Raw genomic sequence first — 18,907 nt, 5'->3', positions numbered from 1 at the left:
CAAGGTCAAAAACAACCTGCTTCTTCCCAGAGTACCTCCTCCTCTTAATCCCTCCTTCCACCCTCCCCATGGAAGAGCTGATACTGAAAGCAAAGGAGCTGTTCTAAGCAGTGGCCTCTAGGGTCTCAAAACCCTTAAGACCCAGACGCTCTTCTTAGCAGTTCATTTAAATCCATCCTACCAACAGTTTGATCTTTTCTCCTTTTTAGTTGCTCAAAACCCAGAGCTTGTAGTCTCTTAAATGATCATCGCTTCCTTGGCTTGTTCTTAAAAAGAGAGGTTTTCTGTGGCCTCTCCCTTCCCTTCCCTCCCCCTCACCCTCCCCAGGCTTCTCCAGCCTCAGCCTCACCTCCCCCAGCCCAGGGTCTCGGCAGCAGGCAGTTCGAGATGCCTTTGAGAGCTGGACAGTACTCCAGGGAGGGTGTTGGGGTATGTTGGTCACAGATAGGAAAGGCCTTGGGTAACCTGGGAGTGAACTCAATTTCAAGACACAAAATCCCCAGGAACTTTGAAATCACAGGCACTTATATTTTGAGCAGTGTTTATAAATCTTAAAATCACTTTGTGAGTTTAGGAGTCATTTATTCCTTGTTTTGTAAAGAATCCTCCGCAATGGAGGAGACCTGGGTTTGATCCCTGGGTCGGGAAGATCCCCTGCCGCAGCCCACTCCAGTATTCTTGCCTGGAGAATTCCATGGACAGAGGAGCCTGACAGACTACAGTCCATGGGGTCACAAAGAGTCAGACACAACTGAATGACTAACACTTTCACTTTTCACTTTTGCTCATTGCATTACCAAGGACTCTCTTTGTTCTGTTTAGAGCCATAAAAGCCTGAGAATGAGGAGTGGGCATCTAAAGAGTAGCTTTCTGGATTTGGGAGAAGGCAGGAGGTGATAGTGGGAAGGTTCTCAGGAGAGAAAAATGACCATCCTGGATGTTTCTTTTTCTTCTTCTTCTTTTTTTAAATGTAGCTATTTGTTTGTTTGACTGCACTGGGTCTCAGTTGTGGGATCTTTGATCTTCGTCATGGCATGTGGGATCTAGTTCCCTAGGGTCAAACCCAGGCCCTCTGCATTGGGAGCTCAGAGCCTTAGCCTCTAGACCACCAGGGAAGTTCCACCATCCGGGATGTTTCTGATTTCAAATTTCTAGTCTTTAGATACACACCCAGACCATCCTCATCTTCCACCTTCCATATCCCACCGGTGTCTTAGGGAAGCTGGGCAGCCCCCCATCTGAGGGCCAGAGAAGCTTCACAAAGAACTCGGAAGGAGCTAGTCAGTCCTGAGCGCTCAGGCTGAGAAGAAATTCCCTGTAAGAGAAAGAAATTCCAACAGTGAGATAAAGCAGAGAAAACTAGAGTGACTTCAGGGAAAGGGAAAGGGAAATGGCAAGATCCAAGCTGGTGAGTGAGTCATGTGGAATGTACCTGCAGAGCCACTGAACTCTGCCCAGGCAGAGAAAGAGGAGGCTGGTGGAAGAAGGAATCTCAGGTTGCCCAACCTCTCCCCACCCCTCAAAAGGACTTCCCAATCTGTAGACATCCTCATTGTACCCCTGCTTCCATCAAAGTCTCTCCTGCCTGCCCTCACTGGCTCCCTAGGCAGGGAGAGAGGGAGATGGGTGTCAGATTGCCCCTTCTGGGAGGAGAACTTTGGGGTGAGTGACAGTGTAGAGGGGATAAAACACACAAGGCACTCACTTTCCACGAAGAGGTGGAGGTGACTGCCCACTTTGGGAGGCTCCGCAGAGTGAAACCAACAAGGAGCAGGCCGAGTGCAGGGGATGCTGGAGAGGGCCTGGTTCACCTGGGGACCAGGGACTGATTTAGCACATTTCACAGGAGGGCCTGACATGATTTGTCCTCGCTGAATGGAGGAATGCCAAGTGTGGGCCCAGTGCTATCATGCAGAGCCTCTCTGGTCTGGATCCAACTCACTCCTCTCCCTGTGGCCCTGTCACCCACCAGGGCCCCAGGGACACGCCTTGGTTATCCTGCTCTGGAGGAGCCACGGACAAAGCCCATGTGTGACTTACTCTTCCTGCTGACCTTGGGAGTCACCACGAGAAACAGGACTGAGTATCACACACAGAACTGCAGCCCAGGAAAGGAGAGGCAGTGGGGGCTGCGCCCCTCTCCTCAAGATGCAAGCCTCTAGGAGGACCAGGTCTTGTCCACAGCGTTGCTGCCTGAGGGTGATATTTGTTTGAATCCATTCTTATTCTTTGGTGTGGTTGCTGCTGCTGCTAAGTTGCTTCAGTTGTGTCCGACTCTGTGCGACCCCAGAGACAGCAGCCCACCAGGCTCCCCCGTCCCTGGGATTCTCCAGGCAAGCACACTGGAGTGGGTTGCCATTTCCTTCTCCAGTGCATGAAAGTGAAAAGTGAAAGTGAAGTCACTCAGTCGTGTCCGACTCTTAAGCGATCCCATGGACTGCAGCCTACCAGGCTCCTCCGTCCATGGGATTTCCCATGCAAGAGTACCGGTGTGGTTAGAAGTGAACAAATGCAAGTATTTTTATAAGCTTTGAGCCAAGGACACTGTTAACCAGCTGTAATTTATCAACCCCTTTTTGGTAAAGTGTAGCCCTACTGAATAAGTGCACACTTTTAGGAAATGCTTATTTGTTTTCATTCATGTTGACTATATCCATTTTTTAAATGGGGGTGAGGGGAGGAAAACACATCTATATGGGCTTCCCAGGTGGTGCTAGTGGTAAAGAACCCACCTGCCAATGCAGGAGACATAAGACATGCTGTTCGATCCCTGGGTCAGGAAGATCCCCTGGAGGAGGGCATGGCAACCCACTCCAGTATTCTTGCCTGGGGAATCCCCAAGGACAGAGGAGCCTGGTGGACTACAGTCCATAGGGTCACAAAGAGTTGGACAAGACTGAAACGACTTAGCATGCAGGCATGCAGACAGACAGACAGACATATATATATATATATATATATATATATATTTACCCAGTGATTTGAGGTGGACCCATGTTTTCTAAATTGTAGTTTTTTAACTTTAAAAATAAATGTTTTAAAATATATATCTTTTTTTTTTAATGGAAGCAAAAAATTTGCTGCAGTATTTCTGGTTTCACGATAGGTCACCAGGAAATGTGTGTATCAGGCACATGACTGTATCTGTGGGGATCTCCATCTTTGGGAACTGGGTCCTTAGGAATCTCTGGGAACCCAGGCCCTCTGTTCCATATGAAAATAGCTAGAAAATTAAGAAAAAGCAAATTACTAATATTTGAAAAAAATTTTTCCCCGGACTATTTTTAGAACTTCAAACGATGGTATTTTTATCCTTTCCCTTCAGAACTGGAAAATGTTTCCCTTCCATACAGAAAGGGCTCTGTAGCAGGCTGTTCATCTCACATGACTGAGTTCCATGTGCTGCCCCATCTCTGCCCAGAGAGCTGGGAGTGGAGGGTGGGCCTAAGGATTGCTTTCCAGAAAAGGGAGATGAGGAGGTGAGGTCCTCCTTGTCTCCCCCAAATAGAGAGTCAGGCCTCTGGTTCCTGATGAACACTGAGAGTTCCACCCCTCCCTCCCTCCCTCCATTTACCTGCAGAGACTTCACGGAAGGGACTCTGCAGTTGCGCAGGGTTGTGGGGAAGGTTAAAGCAGGGTTTCTCAGCCTCGGCACAGTCAACATTTCAGAGAGGGGGCTGTCCTGGCATTGTGGGATGTTTAGCAGCATTCTTGGCCTCTACCAAGCACATGCCAATAGCACCACCTCCTTTGAATTGTGACAATGAAGAATGAGTTGGGTCCTGAGGGCCAAGAAGGCCTGGCTAAGTCAAGACGAGGAACATCTGTCAGACAGGGAATGATGAGGAAACAAAGCCAGAGAGGTGGAGGGAGAGGGACGTGGGACTGATGTGAGGAGAGGCCTTTGGTCGTGGGTCTCGTCTGTAAGATAAGGGGCTGGCTGGAGGCCTGCTGCCCTCGTGGGTACCCTAGTGTCAGCATCACAAGCTCACATGCCTGCGGGGTGAGGTGGGAGGCAGCATGGTGTTCCCAGAGAGGACACACAGATGCCTCCTGTAGTGTGTGGCCACTACTCTGCTCCAGGCAGCACATTAAACTACAGACCTAGAGATAAAAGTTTTAATTTTCTGAATTTTCAAAAGATGCTGGACATTTGGATTTTTATGAAAAATCTCCCTGGTTTTTAAAAAACCTTATGAGCTGTTCCAAATCTGTGTGAAGACCCAGTAGTCCATCTGCACCCCTGCCGGGTACTTCTGCTGGGTCCCTTGGGGCCTGGGAACCCCTGAGCTATGTGCCTTTGATTGGGTTCTGCCTCCATGTGTCCTGTCTTTTAAACAGTGGTTTTCAGGGCTTAAGAAACCAAAAGAAAAAGAAGTAGGAGGAGGGAGAGGGGTCTACCTGGACCAGCTGAAGTCGGAGTTCCCGGGCAGACTTAGTACCATGGGCAGGTTGGGAGTGAGGGGAGGGGCTGGCTGTCATCCAGGGCACGACGTCCAGCAGTGGATGCGTGGGCCGTGGTCTCAGTTTCCGCTGGGGCTGCCCGTGGGAGCACCGACCGGCACATGGGCTGCTTCTTCTTTGATGAAATTTTCAAAATATTCAGACAAAGAACAGAGACTAATACCATAGATACCATGTTCCCTGACCTAGATTTCCTGCTTCCTTCATCAGAGCGACCCGAGGGGCCAACCTGTCTCTGTTCCTTAGGACAGAACCTTCCTCTGGGTCATTTGTCTGAGGTTGGGGGCATGTGGGAGCTCTGTTATGTGGTAAAGTCTGAGATGATGACCTCTGATGGTTTAGGAAGTTCTCTCACTGACTGAGGTGCCTGGAAATCCCACCTCTGAGCCCTGGCTACTGGAGAGCGGAGAACCAGGGCTCTAGGGGTCAAGGTTCAACCGAGGCAGGGGCCAGTGAGGCTCCTGGAGCCCCTGCAAGAGTTGAATGGCAGAGTCAGCAGCTGAGCCAGGCTTTGGTCCCACGGTTGTTTCTCATGACTAGTTACAATACTGGCTCTTGACCTCCTGAGGGGATGTGAAGAAATCCACGGAGAAGACTGGAAATGAGGAAGTTGGTCTGGAAACAGCCTGATGAAGCCTTAAAATACTTTTACTCAGAAAAAAGAGAGCACAGTTGTACTCACTCAGCTCTGCCCAGCCCCTCTCCCCCACCACCAAACCTGCCCTAGGCTGTCTGCCCCTCCATCTTCACCTCCAGCTCCCCCAAACCTCCCTCCTCAACAGGCCGGTCTAATCTCCCTACTCCTCCTCTTCATCCCAGCTCTGCTTGTCCTCTGACCCTCATCTGCGCAAGTGTCTCCTCTCTGAAGCTCCCCCCTTCTCCCACCCCGCGCTCTTTCTTTTTTCCCTTTTCCGTCCTTTCATTATGGCTAGTAATGGTATAATCAGTCTGCATCGTGCACCATCTTGGACTATTTCCTGACACTTCATATGTGTCAGCTTGCCTCTGACTAAACTGTTTGCTCTCTGAGAGAAGGGCCTGGAATTTTTCTCATGTTTCTCACAGCTTCCCCACTCCCCTCCTCATCCCCACAACAAAACCCCTATCTGGTGATCAACAAGTACTTGTGGGGAGATAAAAGCTTGAATTGATGGGTAAATGGGTGGTGAGGGGAGTTGGGTGGATGACAGGGTTGAGAGGTTTTCCACAAATGCCTGACAGGATTCTCTAGAGCTGGTGGGAGCGCGAGAATCCAACTCCTCACCATTTGCTCAGCATTTCCTCGGCTGACTTCACCTATCTTGGAAAGGACTGGGAAGGAGGTTTGACCAATGGCCTTAGTCTCGAAGGCATCTCCCTCATAATACTTTATAATCAGACAGTAGGTTTCTAATCCATGGTCTGAATTGGTTTTCATAGTTGGCAACACAGAAAAAAATCCATGTCAGCATTTTCATTTTAATCAGTACAGCTGAAAATGACCCCAAACCTGCCTAGAAACGAAAGATCACTTGTCTTAGTTGGGACATTAACTAAGCTACGATCTTGAATGACCCGGCACACTGGGTGAAGCCTGGGTTTTCAGCTCCCAGCCCCAAGGTGGGCCTCTTCGTGGAGGTGGGAAGGAAGGCGGCAGGGGATCAAGTCAGATGGCTTCTGACCCCCAGCTGGCTGCCTTGGCGGGACACCTCGACATGGGCAGGGCACTAGCAAGAGGAGGTCTGTGCGGCGGCAGCCCTGCAGCCTCTTGTCCGCTGTCCTCCCCTGCGATCCAAGTGAGCTATCCATTCTTGAGGATGGAAAGCATAGGATTAACCAGTTCTAAATGCCCGTTTGTTGGGCTTCCGACTTGCGTCCAAATGACTGAGTGTTAATCCAGTCTGCCTTGCATAGGCCCCCCCAGACACATATGTACCAGCACCCCTTCCCCACTTGAAGCACCCCAGAGGGGTCCCAGAGGGGTCTTCCTTAGCTATGCAGCCAGTGCGGGGAGAGTCTTGGAGATGATTTATTCCCCCAGGCTGACCTCTCCCCTTCCTTGGCTTCTGCGGCTCTTGGGATTCAGACCACTGCGTTGATTCCTCACTGTTGCCCGAGTGTTTGCCTGACCTTCCCACCTAGACCACCAGCTTCCTGCGGACAGGATAGGACGTGTCAGTCTCTTGCTTTGTTTTCTACAGTACTTAGCATATCACTGGCTCAAAGCGGACCATTAGCTCCTATTTCCTGATTGTCCGGTGAAGGGCCAGGCGGAGTCCCACCTCCTCCAGAATCCTTCTTCAGCCTTCTTTCCACCTTCTGACCAACCATTCACCTCTGCAGAGCCCTCCAGCACCTGAGAAGTAGGCCCCACAAGCATGTATGAGGCTCTAGACGTTTGTCCCGTTTCCTCAGTAGACTGGTCCTTTCCAGACAGACTCTGTGGTCAGGCTTCCTCTGAGCAACTGGACCCAACTTGGGCACATAGCAGATTTTTTTTTTTTTTTAACATCCTAGTCTTACTGAGATGTATCATACATTTACCATACAAGTCACCCATTTCAAGAGTACAATGCAGTGTTTTTTAACATACTCATGGAGTAATGCAATCATCAGCACAATTTTAACATATTTTCATCACTCCAGAGAGAAATACCACAACCTACCCTTTGTTCCTCCATATGAGCTGACTGTGGCTACTGTAACAAATGACCACAAACTTGGTGGTTTAAAACAACACTGATTTATTGTCTCACAGTTCTGGAGACCAGAAGTCAGAAAATAAGGTGTCAGCGGGCCACACTCCTTCTGCAGGTGCTAGGGAAGAACCCAGTCCTTGCCTCTTCCAGTTTCTGGAGGCTGTCAGCATTTCCTTGCTGCGATCACTTTAGCCTGTGCCTCTGTCTTCACATAACCTTCTCCTTTCTCTGTGCGTGTTATGTGTATGTTAGTCACTTAGTTGTGTCTGACTCTTGGTGACCCCATGGACTGCAGCCCACCAGGCTTCTCTGTCCATGGAATTCTCCAGGCAAAAATACTGGAGAGGGTTGCCATTCCTTCTTCAGGAGATCTTCCTGACCCAGGGATTGAACCCAGGTCTCCTGCATTGCAGGCAGATTCTTTACCGTCCGAGCCACCAGGGAAGCCCTTCTTTCTGTGTGTGTCTAGTGTCAAGTCCCCCTCCCCCTTATTAGGACAATGGTGATGACATCTAGGGGCCACCCAGATCATTCAGGATTATCTCCTCATCTAAGTATCATCAACCAAATCACATCTATAGAGACCATTTTTACAAGTAAATTAACATTCACAAGGTCCAGGGACTTTACATAGGTATCTTTCGGGAGGCCATTTTTCAGCCTTCCACACTCTCCATACCCAACCCCCCCCCCCCACATAAAATACATCATATAGCAAAAGACATGTAAAATTTAAGCGTACATGTGTACAAATTTTAGTATATTCATAAAGTTGTACAATCATCAACACTACCTGATTCCAGAACATCTGCATCAGCTTAAAAAGAAACACTCTATCAGCAGCCATTCCTCATTCTCCCTATTCTCCAACCCCTGGCAACCATTAATTTACTTTTTTGCCTGTATGATTTGCCTGTTACGGACATTTTATATGAGTGGAATTATACAATATGTGATCTTCTGTGCCTGGCTTCTTCTCCTAGCATGATGTTTTCAAGGTTCATCTGCATTGTAGCATGTATCAGTACTGCATTCCTTTTTATAGCTGAATAGTATTCCATTGTTTGGATGTACCACATTTATTTATCCCTTCATTGGTTCATGAACATTTTGGTTGTTTCCACTTATTTGCTTTTATGAATAATGGTCTTATGGACATTCATGTACATGTTTCTGTGTGGACATATGTTTTTAGGTATATGTATATGTCTGAGAGCTGGAGAGACTTTCCAACAGTCAGTTTTCCAATGTGGCTGGCACCATTTTACATTCCTACTAGCCATGTATGAAAGTTTTAATTTTTTCACATCTTTTACCAAACTTAGTATATGTCTGGATTAAAGTTACACTAGTAAGTATGAAGTGGTTTCTCATTGTGGTTTTGATTTGTATTTCCCTGATGATTAATGATGCTCAGCATCTCTGCATGTGCTTTTTGATCATTTGTATATCTTTTCTAGAGAAATGTCTATTCAGACCCTTGGCACATGTTTTAACTGGATTATTTGTCTTTTTATGCTTGGGTTTTAAGAGCTTCCCTGATAGCTCAGTTGGTAAAGAATCCACCTGCAATGCAGGAGACCCCGGTTTGGTTCCTGGGTTGGGAAGATCTGCTGAAGAACAGATAGGCTACCCACTTCAGTATTGCTGGACTTCCCTTGTGGCTCAGCTGGTAAAGAATCTGCCTGCAGTGTGGGAGACCTGGGTCCGATCCCTGGGTTGGGAAGATCCTCTGGAGAAGGTAAAAGCTACCCGCTCTAGGATTCTGGCCTGGAGAATTCCATGGACTACACAGTCCATGGGGTCACAAAGAGTCGGACACGACTGAGTAACTTTCACTTTCACTTTCTCTTTATGTATTTTAAATACAGACCCATTGTATGTTCTCCAGTTTTGTGAATTTTCTTTTCACTTTCTTTTTTTTTTATTCTTTTCACTTTCTTAATAATGTCCTTTGAAGTATCAAAGTTTTCAGTTTTGATGAAGCCTAACTTTTCTTTTGTTGCTGGTGCTTTTGATGTCATGTTTAAAAAAGCATTTCCTACTCCTATATTTCTCTGAGTTTTATAGTTTATTTTGAGTTAATTTTCATGTGTGTTGTGAGGCAGGGGCCTGGTTTCATTCTTTTGCATGTGAACATTCAGTTATCTTTGCTCCCTTGGTTTGGAAGACTGTTCCTCCCCCCAGCCAGTTATTTTGACACCCTTGTCAAAAATCAGTTGACTGTAATTGTGAGAACTTATTTCTGGACACTCAGTTCTATTCCATTTGATCTATATTATGTCTATCCTTATGCCAGTTTCGAAATCAGGAAGTGTGAGTCCTCCAGTTCTGTTGTATTTTTCCAGATTGTTTTGGCTGTTCCAGACACACAACAGATTCCTCTGACACACTTGTTGTCTGGTCACTTGCTTCCTTGCTTCCTTGAGGGACCAGCAAGCCTGTGAGAGCCTGGCTGGTCTGCAGAGTTAGGTTGAAAATCCCTTTCCCTACCCTTCAGCCTCCCTTTCAGAAGGCATTTGGCCAGTAGAGACTGGGCTGTTCTGGCTGAGTTGTCTTAGTCCAGGGCAAGGTAATAAAAGAAGGAACTTGGCGAGGTGCATCTGGCCCCTCAAGCAGGTGGTCTAAGTCCATCTAATCCTCCCCTCACCCCCGTCCCAGCTCCCCTTCCTCGTCTCTCCTCACCTGGTGGGGTCGGTGTTTGGATGGTTGTAATTCTAGTAGATTTGCTTCCAGACAACACACCAGCTCTCCTCTAGAGCTTCAGTCATTCCCAGGACTCCCCTGGCACTTCCTAGGTGTGATGCCCAGCCCCATGGTGCAGGACAGGGGACACTGGTCCTCAGGTGGGGCAGGTGCAACAGTCCGGCCTTCCTGGTGGCATCTCTGATCACTTCCGAGTGGTCTTCATGGACCCATTGGGAGTGCTGCACGAGCTGCAGGCACTGGTTTTGCTGGTGGATGAAATTATGTTCTTCCCCATAGTGCTGTGAGCCCTTGCTTTAAGGAGACAAAAAGAAGAGTCGGGGCAGGGAGGGATAAGTGGTGAATCAGAGGGAAGATTTTTCTGGAAGGCTTCAAGAGAAGCTGAGCTGATGCTGGTGCCACAGTATGGAGGACTCACAGCTTTGACCCTTTCTTCAAAATACGGCCCCAGCTGGGAGCTCTTTTTAATGCATGAAAAGTGAAAGTCTCTCAGTCATGTCCGACTCTTTGCAATCCTATGGACTATGCAGTCCATGGAATTCTCTAGGCCAGAATACTGGAGTGGGTAGCCTTTCCCTTCTCCGGGGGATCTTCCCAACCCAGGGATTGAACCCAGGTCTCCCAAATTACAGGCGGATTCTTTACCAACTGAGCTATCAGGGAAGCCCCACTTTTACTGCATAAAAATAATAAAACTGAGTCTGACTTCCTCATCTCCATGGGGTACTGGGAGTGTTTCTCCAAGGCTTCCCTGCAGGATGGGCGTGGCCTGTGACTGAACGATACTTATTAGCTCAGTGCCACCACTGCTAACTGTGAGATTCTGGACCCGTTACCCAACCTCTGTGAGCACAGCTTCCTCGTTTATTAAATAAGGATACCTCCCTTCTGGTGGTGGGAGAAGCAAGGGTTCAAATAAAAGGAAACTCTCTGTTATTATCAACTTATTGTTTGCTTTCTTTGTGGCTGTCCCTGTGTTAGAATTCAAACCAAATCAAGTGGGGTAAAGGAAGTTTCATAATCTCCAAAGTCATAAACTGGAATGTTCTGAGCATCTGCTGTGTGTTTCATTGTATGCTACTCTGCATGTATATTTTCAGTCTTTGGGGCTTGAAAGATGCCAGTTAATGCTGTTCTCTTCCCCTTACAGACTCTAAAATAGTTGAGAACTACACAGGGGAGTCAGCAGAGATAAAAATAGAGATTGTATCATAGGCAAAGCCTAGACCAACACATGGCTCAGTCCTGCAGCCAAAAAGGCACCTTCACACCTCCCCTCAACTTTTTCTGTTTCCCAATTTGAAGCCTGATGCCAAGCTGCAGAGCCTAAGGGGCAGGTGTCCTGGGGGATTGATTTCGGGCTCTGAAGATGGTAACATTGGTCCTTTGGCTGCTTCTGTGAGCCCAGGCTCCACTTCATGGGCTCTATGTAGTGCTGGCCCCAATGGAGGGTCATCAGCTCTGTTCCTCTCACCATGAAGAACTACATCCCAGGAATGCTGGTACTAGTTCTCCAAATCTGCACTCTACATACACCATGAAACTTGCTGTCAATTCCAGTTTCTTTATAGCCATTTAAAGCTCTCTGACTGTATGCAAGTGAGATAACCTAACTGTGCCTGGATTCCTCATCCGTGAATTAGGAAAGGTAATACCCAGCCCAGAGGATGTTGAAGGACTGGAGAGAAAGGACTTGGTTAGGTGACTGGCACTTAATAGGTCCCCAGAGGCTGGTTCAACACCCTAGGGAACTCAGCCTTCTATTCCAGACTCTGAGGCTTCTCCCTGTGTGTTGAGCAAGACTCTTTGGGGGCCAAATGGTCAAGGACAAAGTCTGTGGGCTGCAGTGAAGATGTGGATTAGAGAAAGATGAGGTCTCAGTAGAAGTGGGTCATTGAAAGACAAGCATTGGTGTATGGATGGGTCTGTAGACATGTATTGTCTGTGTGGCAAGATTTCAGTCCCACGTTTCAGGCCTGCTCTAGGTTGGTGGTGGAAGGTGCAGGGTTGTTAATGGGAGTGGCACTGCCCAGAGCCTCCCTTCAAACCCATATTTAGGGCTGTCTAAAAATCCTAAAAGATAATGCTGTCAAAGTGTTGCACTCAATATGCCAGCAAATTTGGAAAACTCAGCAGTGGCCACAGGACTGGAATAGGCAGTTTTCATTCCAACCCCCAAAAAAAGCAATGCCAAAGAATGCTCAAACTACTGCACAATTGCACTCATCTCACATGCTAGCAAAGTAATGCCCAAAATTCTCCAAGCCAGGCTTCAACAGTACATGAACCATGAACTTCTAGATGTTCAAGCTGGATTTAGAAAAGGCAGAGGAACCAGAGATCAAGTTGCCAACATCCGTTGGATCATCAAAAAAGCAAGAGAGTTCCAGAGAAACATCTACTTCTGCTTTATTGACTATGCCAAAGCATTTGACTATGTGGATCACAACAAACTGTGGAAGATTCTGAAAGAGATGGGAATACCAGACCACCTGACCTGCCTCCTGAGAAATCTGTATGCCGGTCAAGAAGCAACAGTTAGAACTGGACATGGAACAACAGACTGGTTCCAAATCGGGAAAGGAGTACGTCAAGGCTGTATACTGTCACCCTGCTTATTTAACTTATATGCAGAAAACATCATGAGAAATGCTGGACTGGATGAAGCACAAGCTAGAATCAAGATTGCCGGGAGAAATATCAATAACCTCAGATATGCAGATGACACCACCCTTATAGCAGAAAGCAAAGAACTAAAGAGCCTCTTGATGAAAGTGAAAGAGGAGAGTGAAAAAGTTGGCTGAAAACTCAACATTCAGAAAACTAAGATCATGGCATCCAGTCCCATCACTTCATGGCAAATAGATGGGAAACAGTGGAAACAGTGACAGACTTTATTTTGGGGGGCTCCAGAATCACTGCAGATGGTGACTGCAGCCATGAAATTAAAAGATGCTCCTTGGAAGAAAAGTTATGACCAAGCTAGACAGCATATTAAAAAGTAGAGACATTACTTTGCCAGCAAAGGTCCATCTAGTCAAAGCTATGGTTTCTCCAATAGTCATGTATAGATGTGAGAGTTGGACTATAAAGAAAGCTGAGCACAGAAGAATTGATGCTTTTGAACTGTGGTGTTGGAGAAGACTCTTGAGAGTCCCTTGGACTGCAAGGAGATCCAACTAGTCCATCCTACAGGAGATTAGCCCTGGGTGTTCATTGGAAGGACTGATGTTGAAGCTGAAACTCCAATACTTTGGCCACCTGATGGGAAGAGCTGACTCATTTGAAAAGACCCTGATGCTGGGAAAGATTGAGGGCAGGAGGAGAAGGGGACAACAGAGGATGAGATGGTTGGATGACAACACCAGCTCAGCAGACATGAGTTTGAGTAACAAGGCAAAATGGTGAAGTAAGCAATGGTTTCCCCAAGTCAGTTCAGTTCAGTTCAGTCACTCAGTCGTGTCCGACTCTTTGCGACCCCATGAACCACAGTACGCCAGGCCTCCCTGTCCATCACCAACTCTCGGAGTCTACCCAAACCCATGTCCATTAAGTCGATGATGCCATCCATCTCATCCTCTGTTGTCCCCTCCTCCTCCTGCCCTCAATCTTTCCCAGCATCAGGGTCTTTTCAAATGAGTCAGCTCTTCGCCAAAGTATTGGAGTTTCAGCCTCAACATCAGTCCTTCCAATGAACACCCAGGACTGATCTCCTTTAGGATGGACTGGTTAGATCTCTGCAGTCCAAGGGAACTCTCAAAAGTCTTCTCTAACACCACAGTTCAAAAGCATCAATTCTTTGGCGCTCAGCTTTCTTCATAGTCCAGCTCATCCATACATAACCACTGGAAAAACCATAGCCTTGACTAGATGGACCTTTGTTGGCAAAGTAATGTCTCTGCTTTTTAATCTGCTGTCTAGGTTGGTCATAATTTTCCTTCCAAGGAGCAAGCATCTTTTAATTTCATTGCTGTAATCACCATCTGCAGTGATTTTGGAGCCCAGAAAAAGAAAGTCAGCCACTGTTTCCACTGTTTCCCCATCTATTTGCCATGAAGTGATGGGACTGGATGCTATGATCTTAGTTTTCTGAATGTTGAGCTTTAAGCCAACTTTTTCACTGTCCTCTTTCACTTTCATCAAGAGACTCTAGTTCTCCTTTACTTTCTGCCATAAGGGTGGTGTCATCTGAATATCTGAGGTTATTGATATTTCTCCCGACAATCTTGATTCCAGCTTGTGCTTCCTCCAGCCCAGAGTTTCTTATGATGTACTTTGCATATAAGTTAAATAAGCAGGGTGACAGTATACAGCCTTGATGTACTCCTTTCCCGATTTGGAACCAGTCTGTTGTTCCATGTCCAGTTCTAACTGTTGCTTCTTGACCGGCATACAGGTCTCTCAAGAGGCAGGTCAGGTGGTCTGGTATTCCCATCTCTTTAAGAATTTTCCACAGGTCACCCACTTCCTTTTTCTGTGCCCCATTCTACTCTTTCACCGCCCTTCCTCCAGTCAGCTAAGATGAGTGTCTGAAAAATGAGTTCAGTCTAACACAGAGGGCAGTGGACTATGAGCTAATTCCAGTCCCCCACCTGTCATTGGGGAGCTTCCCAGGTGGCTCAGTAGTAAAGGATCTGCCTGCTAAGCGGGAGACACGGGTTCAAGCCCTGGGTCAGAAAGATCCCCTGGAAAAGGAGATGGCAACCCACTCCAATATTCTTGCCTGGGACATCCCACGGGCAGAGGTGCCTGGTGGGCTACAGTCTGTGGGGTTGCAAAGAGTCCAAAATGACTTAGCAATTAAACAACAACTTGTCATTGTACAGCCTGTGAACTGCTATTGGCTTTACATTTTTTTATTGGTTAGAAAAAATAAAAAGAAGAATATTATTTGTTGATACCTAAAAATCACATGAAAGTCCACTTTTATTGGACCATAAATAAAGATTTATTGGAACCTAGTAGCCACAACCATTTGTTTACATATTGTCTGTGGCTGCTTTCCGCAGAGTTAATTGTGACAGAGACCATAAGACTTGCAAAGTTGGGACATCCCTGGTGGTCCAGTGGCTAAGACTGCCAGTGCAGAAGGCCCAGGTTCGATCCCTGGTCAGGGAACTAGAGCCCACATACTGCCAATGAGACCCGGCATAGCCAAACCAAATATTAAAAAGACTCCTAAAGTCTAAAATATTTACCTTCTGGCTCTTCAAGAAAAAGTTCGCTGATGCCCTGCTCAGAGAAGTTAGAGATTTAATGTGTCATGTGCTCGGTGGGATTTGCTTTAGAGGAAGGGGCAGAGTGATGGAGGTCAGCAAGCCTGCAGAGGAGATGCTGGGTGGGATGCTTTCCTGATATCCTTCCAATTGGCTTGAGGGGACAGAAACATCTAGTCCTGTAGATGGGGCAGCTTCGATCCACACTGGGATGGGGGGCATGGCAATGGTGGGGTTCAGGCCTACGACTCATTCTAGTGTATAGACAGCAAATAACCTGTAGTGAGCTTCTCCCACCAGCTTCCCTGCCAGGCGGTGGCAGTGATTTTACCGGGGACGTTCACTGTCCCCGAATCCTGCACAGACCCCCGGCTGGCCTCAGCAGCACATTCACGGCTCACCTCTCTCGTCTGCAGAATTCGCCTTCTGTCAGGTGGATGCCTCCAGCGCCCTGGACCTGGCTCTGGCTGTCCTCTGTGACCTGCTCCAGCAGTGGAATCAGCTGAGCCCCGGACTCCCGGTCCTGCTGGGATGGCTGCTGGGGGAGGGTGAGGACCTCGTGGCCTGTGAGGAGAGCACACATCAGGTAATCCCCGGGGTCTCAGGCAGCCGAGGTGTGTGAGAGTGTCCTACCTATGCCCACTGGAGGCAGCACTTACAGGCTTTCGTGGGCTTGATGTAGCTTGAAAGTGTGCTTCCAGATGCTCAGATACAGAGCAGTAACCGATTAACAAAATCTCCACATGACCACAGCTGGCTGGGTGCTCCTCGGGCAGCTCTCCTGCTGAGTTAGGGGTTCCAGTGGTAAGCCTTCCCATCATTGTGGGGGAGGGGACTTCGAAAGAGGTCCTTTGGAAGTTGAGAGTTTAATTATGGAGAATGCTTATTCATCAAGATTAGAGTAACCAGGGGCTCCCCACAGTTAGGTCTGAAGCTGAAACACTTCCAGAGAATCAGGGTCCTTCCAGGGTCTCGGCTGCTAGAAGAAAACTATTAAACCCTTCCAGTTTAATAAACTGCTATTTTATTAAAATTAAAGTTATTTTTATTAACTATTATTATTAATATATTATTATATTATATCATATTATATATTATATATAATATAATATTATACATTAATATTATATAAATATATTATTATATATAATAAACTATTAATATTAATAATAACTATTACTATTAACTATAAAACTATTAAACCACTCCAAGGGGAGCAGTCAACAGATAGGGAAACTGCTGCTGCTGATGCTGCTAAGTCACATCAGTCGTGTCCAACTCTGCGACCCCATAGATGGCAGTCCACCAGGCTCCCCCATCCCTGGGATTCTCCAGGCAAGAACACTGCAGTGGGTTGCCATTTCCTTCTCCAATGCATGAAAGTGAAAAGGGAAAGTGAAGTCGCTCAGTCGTGTCCGACTCTTCACAACCTCATGGACTGCAGCCTACCAGGCTCCTCCGTCCATGGGATTTTCCAGGCAAGAGTACTGGAGTGGGGTGCCACTGCCTTCTCCGATAGGGAAACTGAGGACCCAGATAAGCAGCAAAAGCATCCTGAGAACTGAAATTCCTCTTCCCTAGTGTCTGACTCAGCTGGCCTTCTTGGCATCACCAGCAGGCCAAGAGTTCAAAAAGCAGTCTGTTTATGGGAAATTTGGAGACAAGATAAAGTGTCTACAGTAAAAATGACCTTGAAAGTCCCCAGCATTATAGAAACTGGGCTTCATCCTCAGAGAGCAGTGTCTCATGTTTGGCAATACTTAGCTCTTTGTTCTGCTGCTCACATCTCCCTTCCCGCTCCTCTCTGATTTCTAGATGCACCTTCAGGTCTAGGGCCCCCTCCTGTTTTGAGATCCCCTTTTCAGCACCAGTCCCCCAAGGTATCTTGGCTGAGAACCACAAACACATCTTTATCAAAGGTCATGTTAAGTCTGCGGGGGGAGGAATTCCTCTCCGGTGGAGAAGTACGATGAGTGAACATCGAAGGTGACCTTCAAGGCTGCAAGCGGTGTGTGTACAGGGGTGTTGACAGGCGGAAGTGCGCCCGCTGTCGGGTGGGGGAGGGGACACACTGCTTCTGCATCTGCCAGGACTCCGCTCTGGACTGGGGCTGGGTCAGCATCCCCCATAAGGCTGGGTTTTGGCTTTTTCATCTGATTCAGGTGGAAGAAGACTACCCGTTTGAAAAAACGGAAATCAACTTTTGGGCCGAGACCCTGATCTTCGTGAAATACCTCTACAAGCACCTCTTCCGCCTCCTCTGTGAGTCCAGAGGGTGTCCCCTCAGCCCGGAGATGCTCCGTCATTTTCAAAGGACTGCATCGGAGCAACGTCACCTCCTTTCCCAGCTCTTCAGAGTGCTGCCTCCCACTGCTGAGTTTTTGAAGACGGCGGAGTTCACGAGACTGCGCATTTGGGAGGAAAGGACTTTGGCTTGTCTGAGGCTGCTGGCCATTCTGGAAGGAGAGGAAAGGGAGGACACCCTAGTTCTCAGGGCTTTGGATTCTTCTACAGCAGCGAATCAGTTAACACTTCCAAGAACAGAAACAGCTTGTTGAAGGATTTGTGGGATTGGGATGGGGTGGGTTATTCCTCCACTCAATCAATAGGAAAATGTTCAACAGAAACTCCAGCATCTTCTCCCCCTTCACACCGCGCCCCCTCCCCCCATCTCCCTTCTGTGAGTCGTCTTCTGTCCCACAGAGGATTTTTTCTTCGGTTCAGTCATTCAAGGCAGCCTCGTTTATTGCAGCTACTGTAGGAAGTGAGGCTACCACAGTGAATATTGACTCTGTTCCCAGGTGCAGGCCACCTGCAGGCCTGAATTAACCTTTCTCATCCCCCAGGACCTCCAATGTCCAACCAGAGCCAGCCTGCATTTTCCTCTGAATTGACTACACAGAATTGGGTTTTAAGACATGATTCCCCACCCCACCCCCCATTTTTGGCTGGTTGTAAGAGTTGGATTAGTTAGCAAACAGCCCACTTGGTCTGAATTTCAAATTTTATTCCATTTTAGTGAAGTAAGAAATATGTTCCAAATGTTGGATCCTGGGAGAATTAAGCATTAACTTCATACAAATAATTTTGTTTTTAGTGTCTGCATGTTTAAGCCTTCAGTGACCTGCACATGCCATCCTAATTATTAAAAGAGCCATTACATGCTCCTACCCCTGACCCCCAATGTAAGAAATCATATTTTACCACCCACTGAAACCATAGCCTCTTGGCTGTTAGAAGGAACCTGGGAGGAGTCAGAATAAATGACTTATTTGATGTCTACGCTGTTTACTATCATTTTCTTGGTTGCAAAAAGATTCTTACTTAGGATCACAGAAAATATTTATCCATTTTAGTGATTTAATATACAAACCTTAGGATTTTCTGCTTTTCTAAATCCAGCCCTCCCCACTTCCTCAGACACCCAGCAGGTGTCGCTATTGCATACGTTTTGCTGCTGATTTTGTTTTTCACTGGCTTACCGTTTTTAATTTGTAATTTGAAAGTGTCACCCAAAGACAATTATCTTGAAACTCATAGCTTGGATAGGTCATAACCTCATCCACGTTAACTTCATCCTAGTTATCTGAAGAAACCATTTCAGTAAGTGTATGTACACTTGTTTCAGCTTTTAGAGTCTAAAGATTTTAAATACTTCACAGGTGAGCAACCAGTTAGAATTATTTTATTGATGTTTGAGGGTTTGATCAAGCAGTTTAGCAGGGAGAGGGTTTGGTATGATCATTTCCTACTGCAGAAAGATTTATATTTCAAATATAATTTGTTTCTTTTTGAAAGAAAACCACCTAACACTAAAAAATAGAGCCTACTAGTAAAGAGCTG

The 18,907-nt window shown here is 47.0% G+C and overlaps 1 protein-coding gene and 1 long non-coding RNA gene across 6 annotated transcripts in view; one reads left to right on the top strand and one right to left on the bottom strand.

Annotated features, from left to right (window-relative positions):
- The window catches only part of THADA (THADA armadillo repeat containing), a 326,765-nt gene extending 308,419 nt beyond the window's left edge, over nt 1-18,346 (top strand). For all 5 annotated transcript variants that reach the window (XM_043468439.1, XM_043468440.1, XM_043468436.1 and 2 more), the window contains 2 exons: nt 15,481-15,650; nt 17,227-18,346. In XM_043468439.1, coding sequence (XP_043324374.1) covers nt 15,481-15,650; nt 17,227-17,622 — 566 coding nt within the window. In that variant the 3' untranslated portion in view covers nt 17,623-18,346. The remainder of the gene's footprint in view (nt 1-15,480; nt 15,651-17,226) is intronic.
- Nucleotides 575-15,604, bottom strand: LOC122441622. The gene is made up of 4 exons (XR_006269410.1): nt 15,466-15,604; nt 9,828-10,142; nt 4,402-4,579; nt 575-1,315 (listed from the first exon to the last, which is right to left on the bottom strand). It is a non-coding gene; the product is annotated as an uncharacterized LOC122441622 (long non-coding RNA).
- Nucleotides 18,347-18,907: the final 561 nt, after the last annotated feature.

Source organism: Cervus canadensis, chromosome 5 (genome assembly GCF_019320065.1).
Source record: "Cervus canadensis isolate Bull #8, Minnesota chromosome 5, ASM1932006v1, whole genome shotgun sequence".
Taxonomy (NCBI): Eukaryota; Metazoa; Chordata; class Mammalia; order Artiodactyla; family Cervidae; genus Cervus; species Cervus canadensis.
The sequence above is the reverse complement of the archived record's forward strand: the minus strand, read 5'-3'. Positions and strand labels throughout refer to the sequence as shown.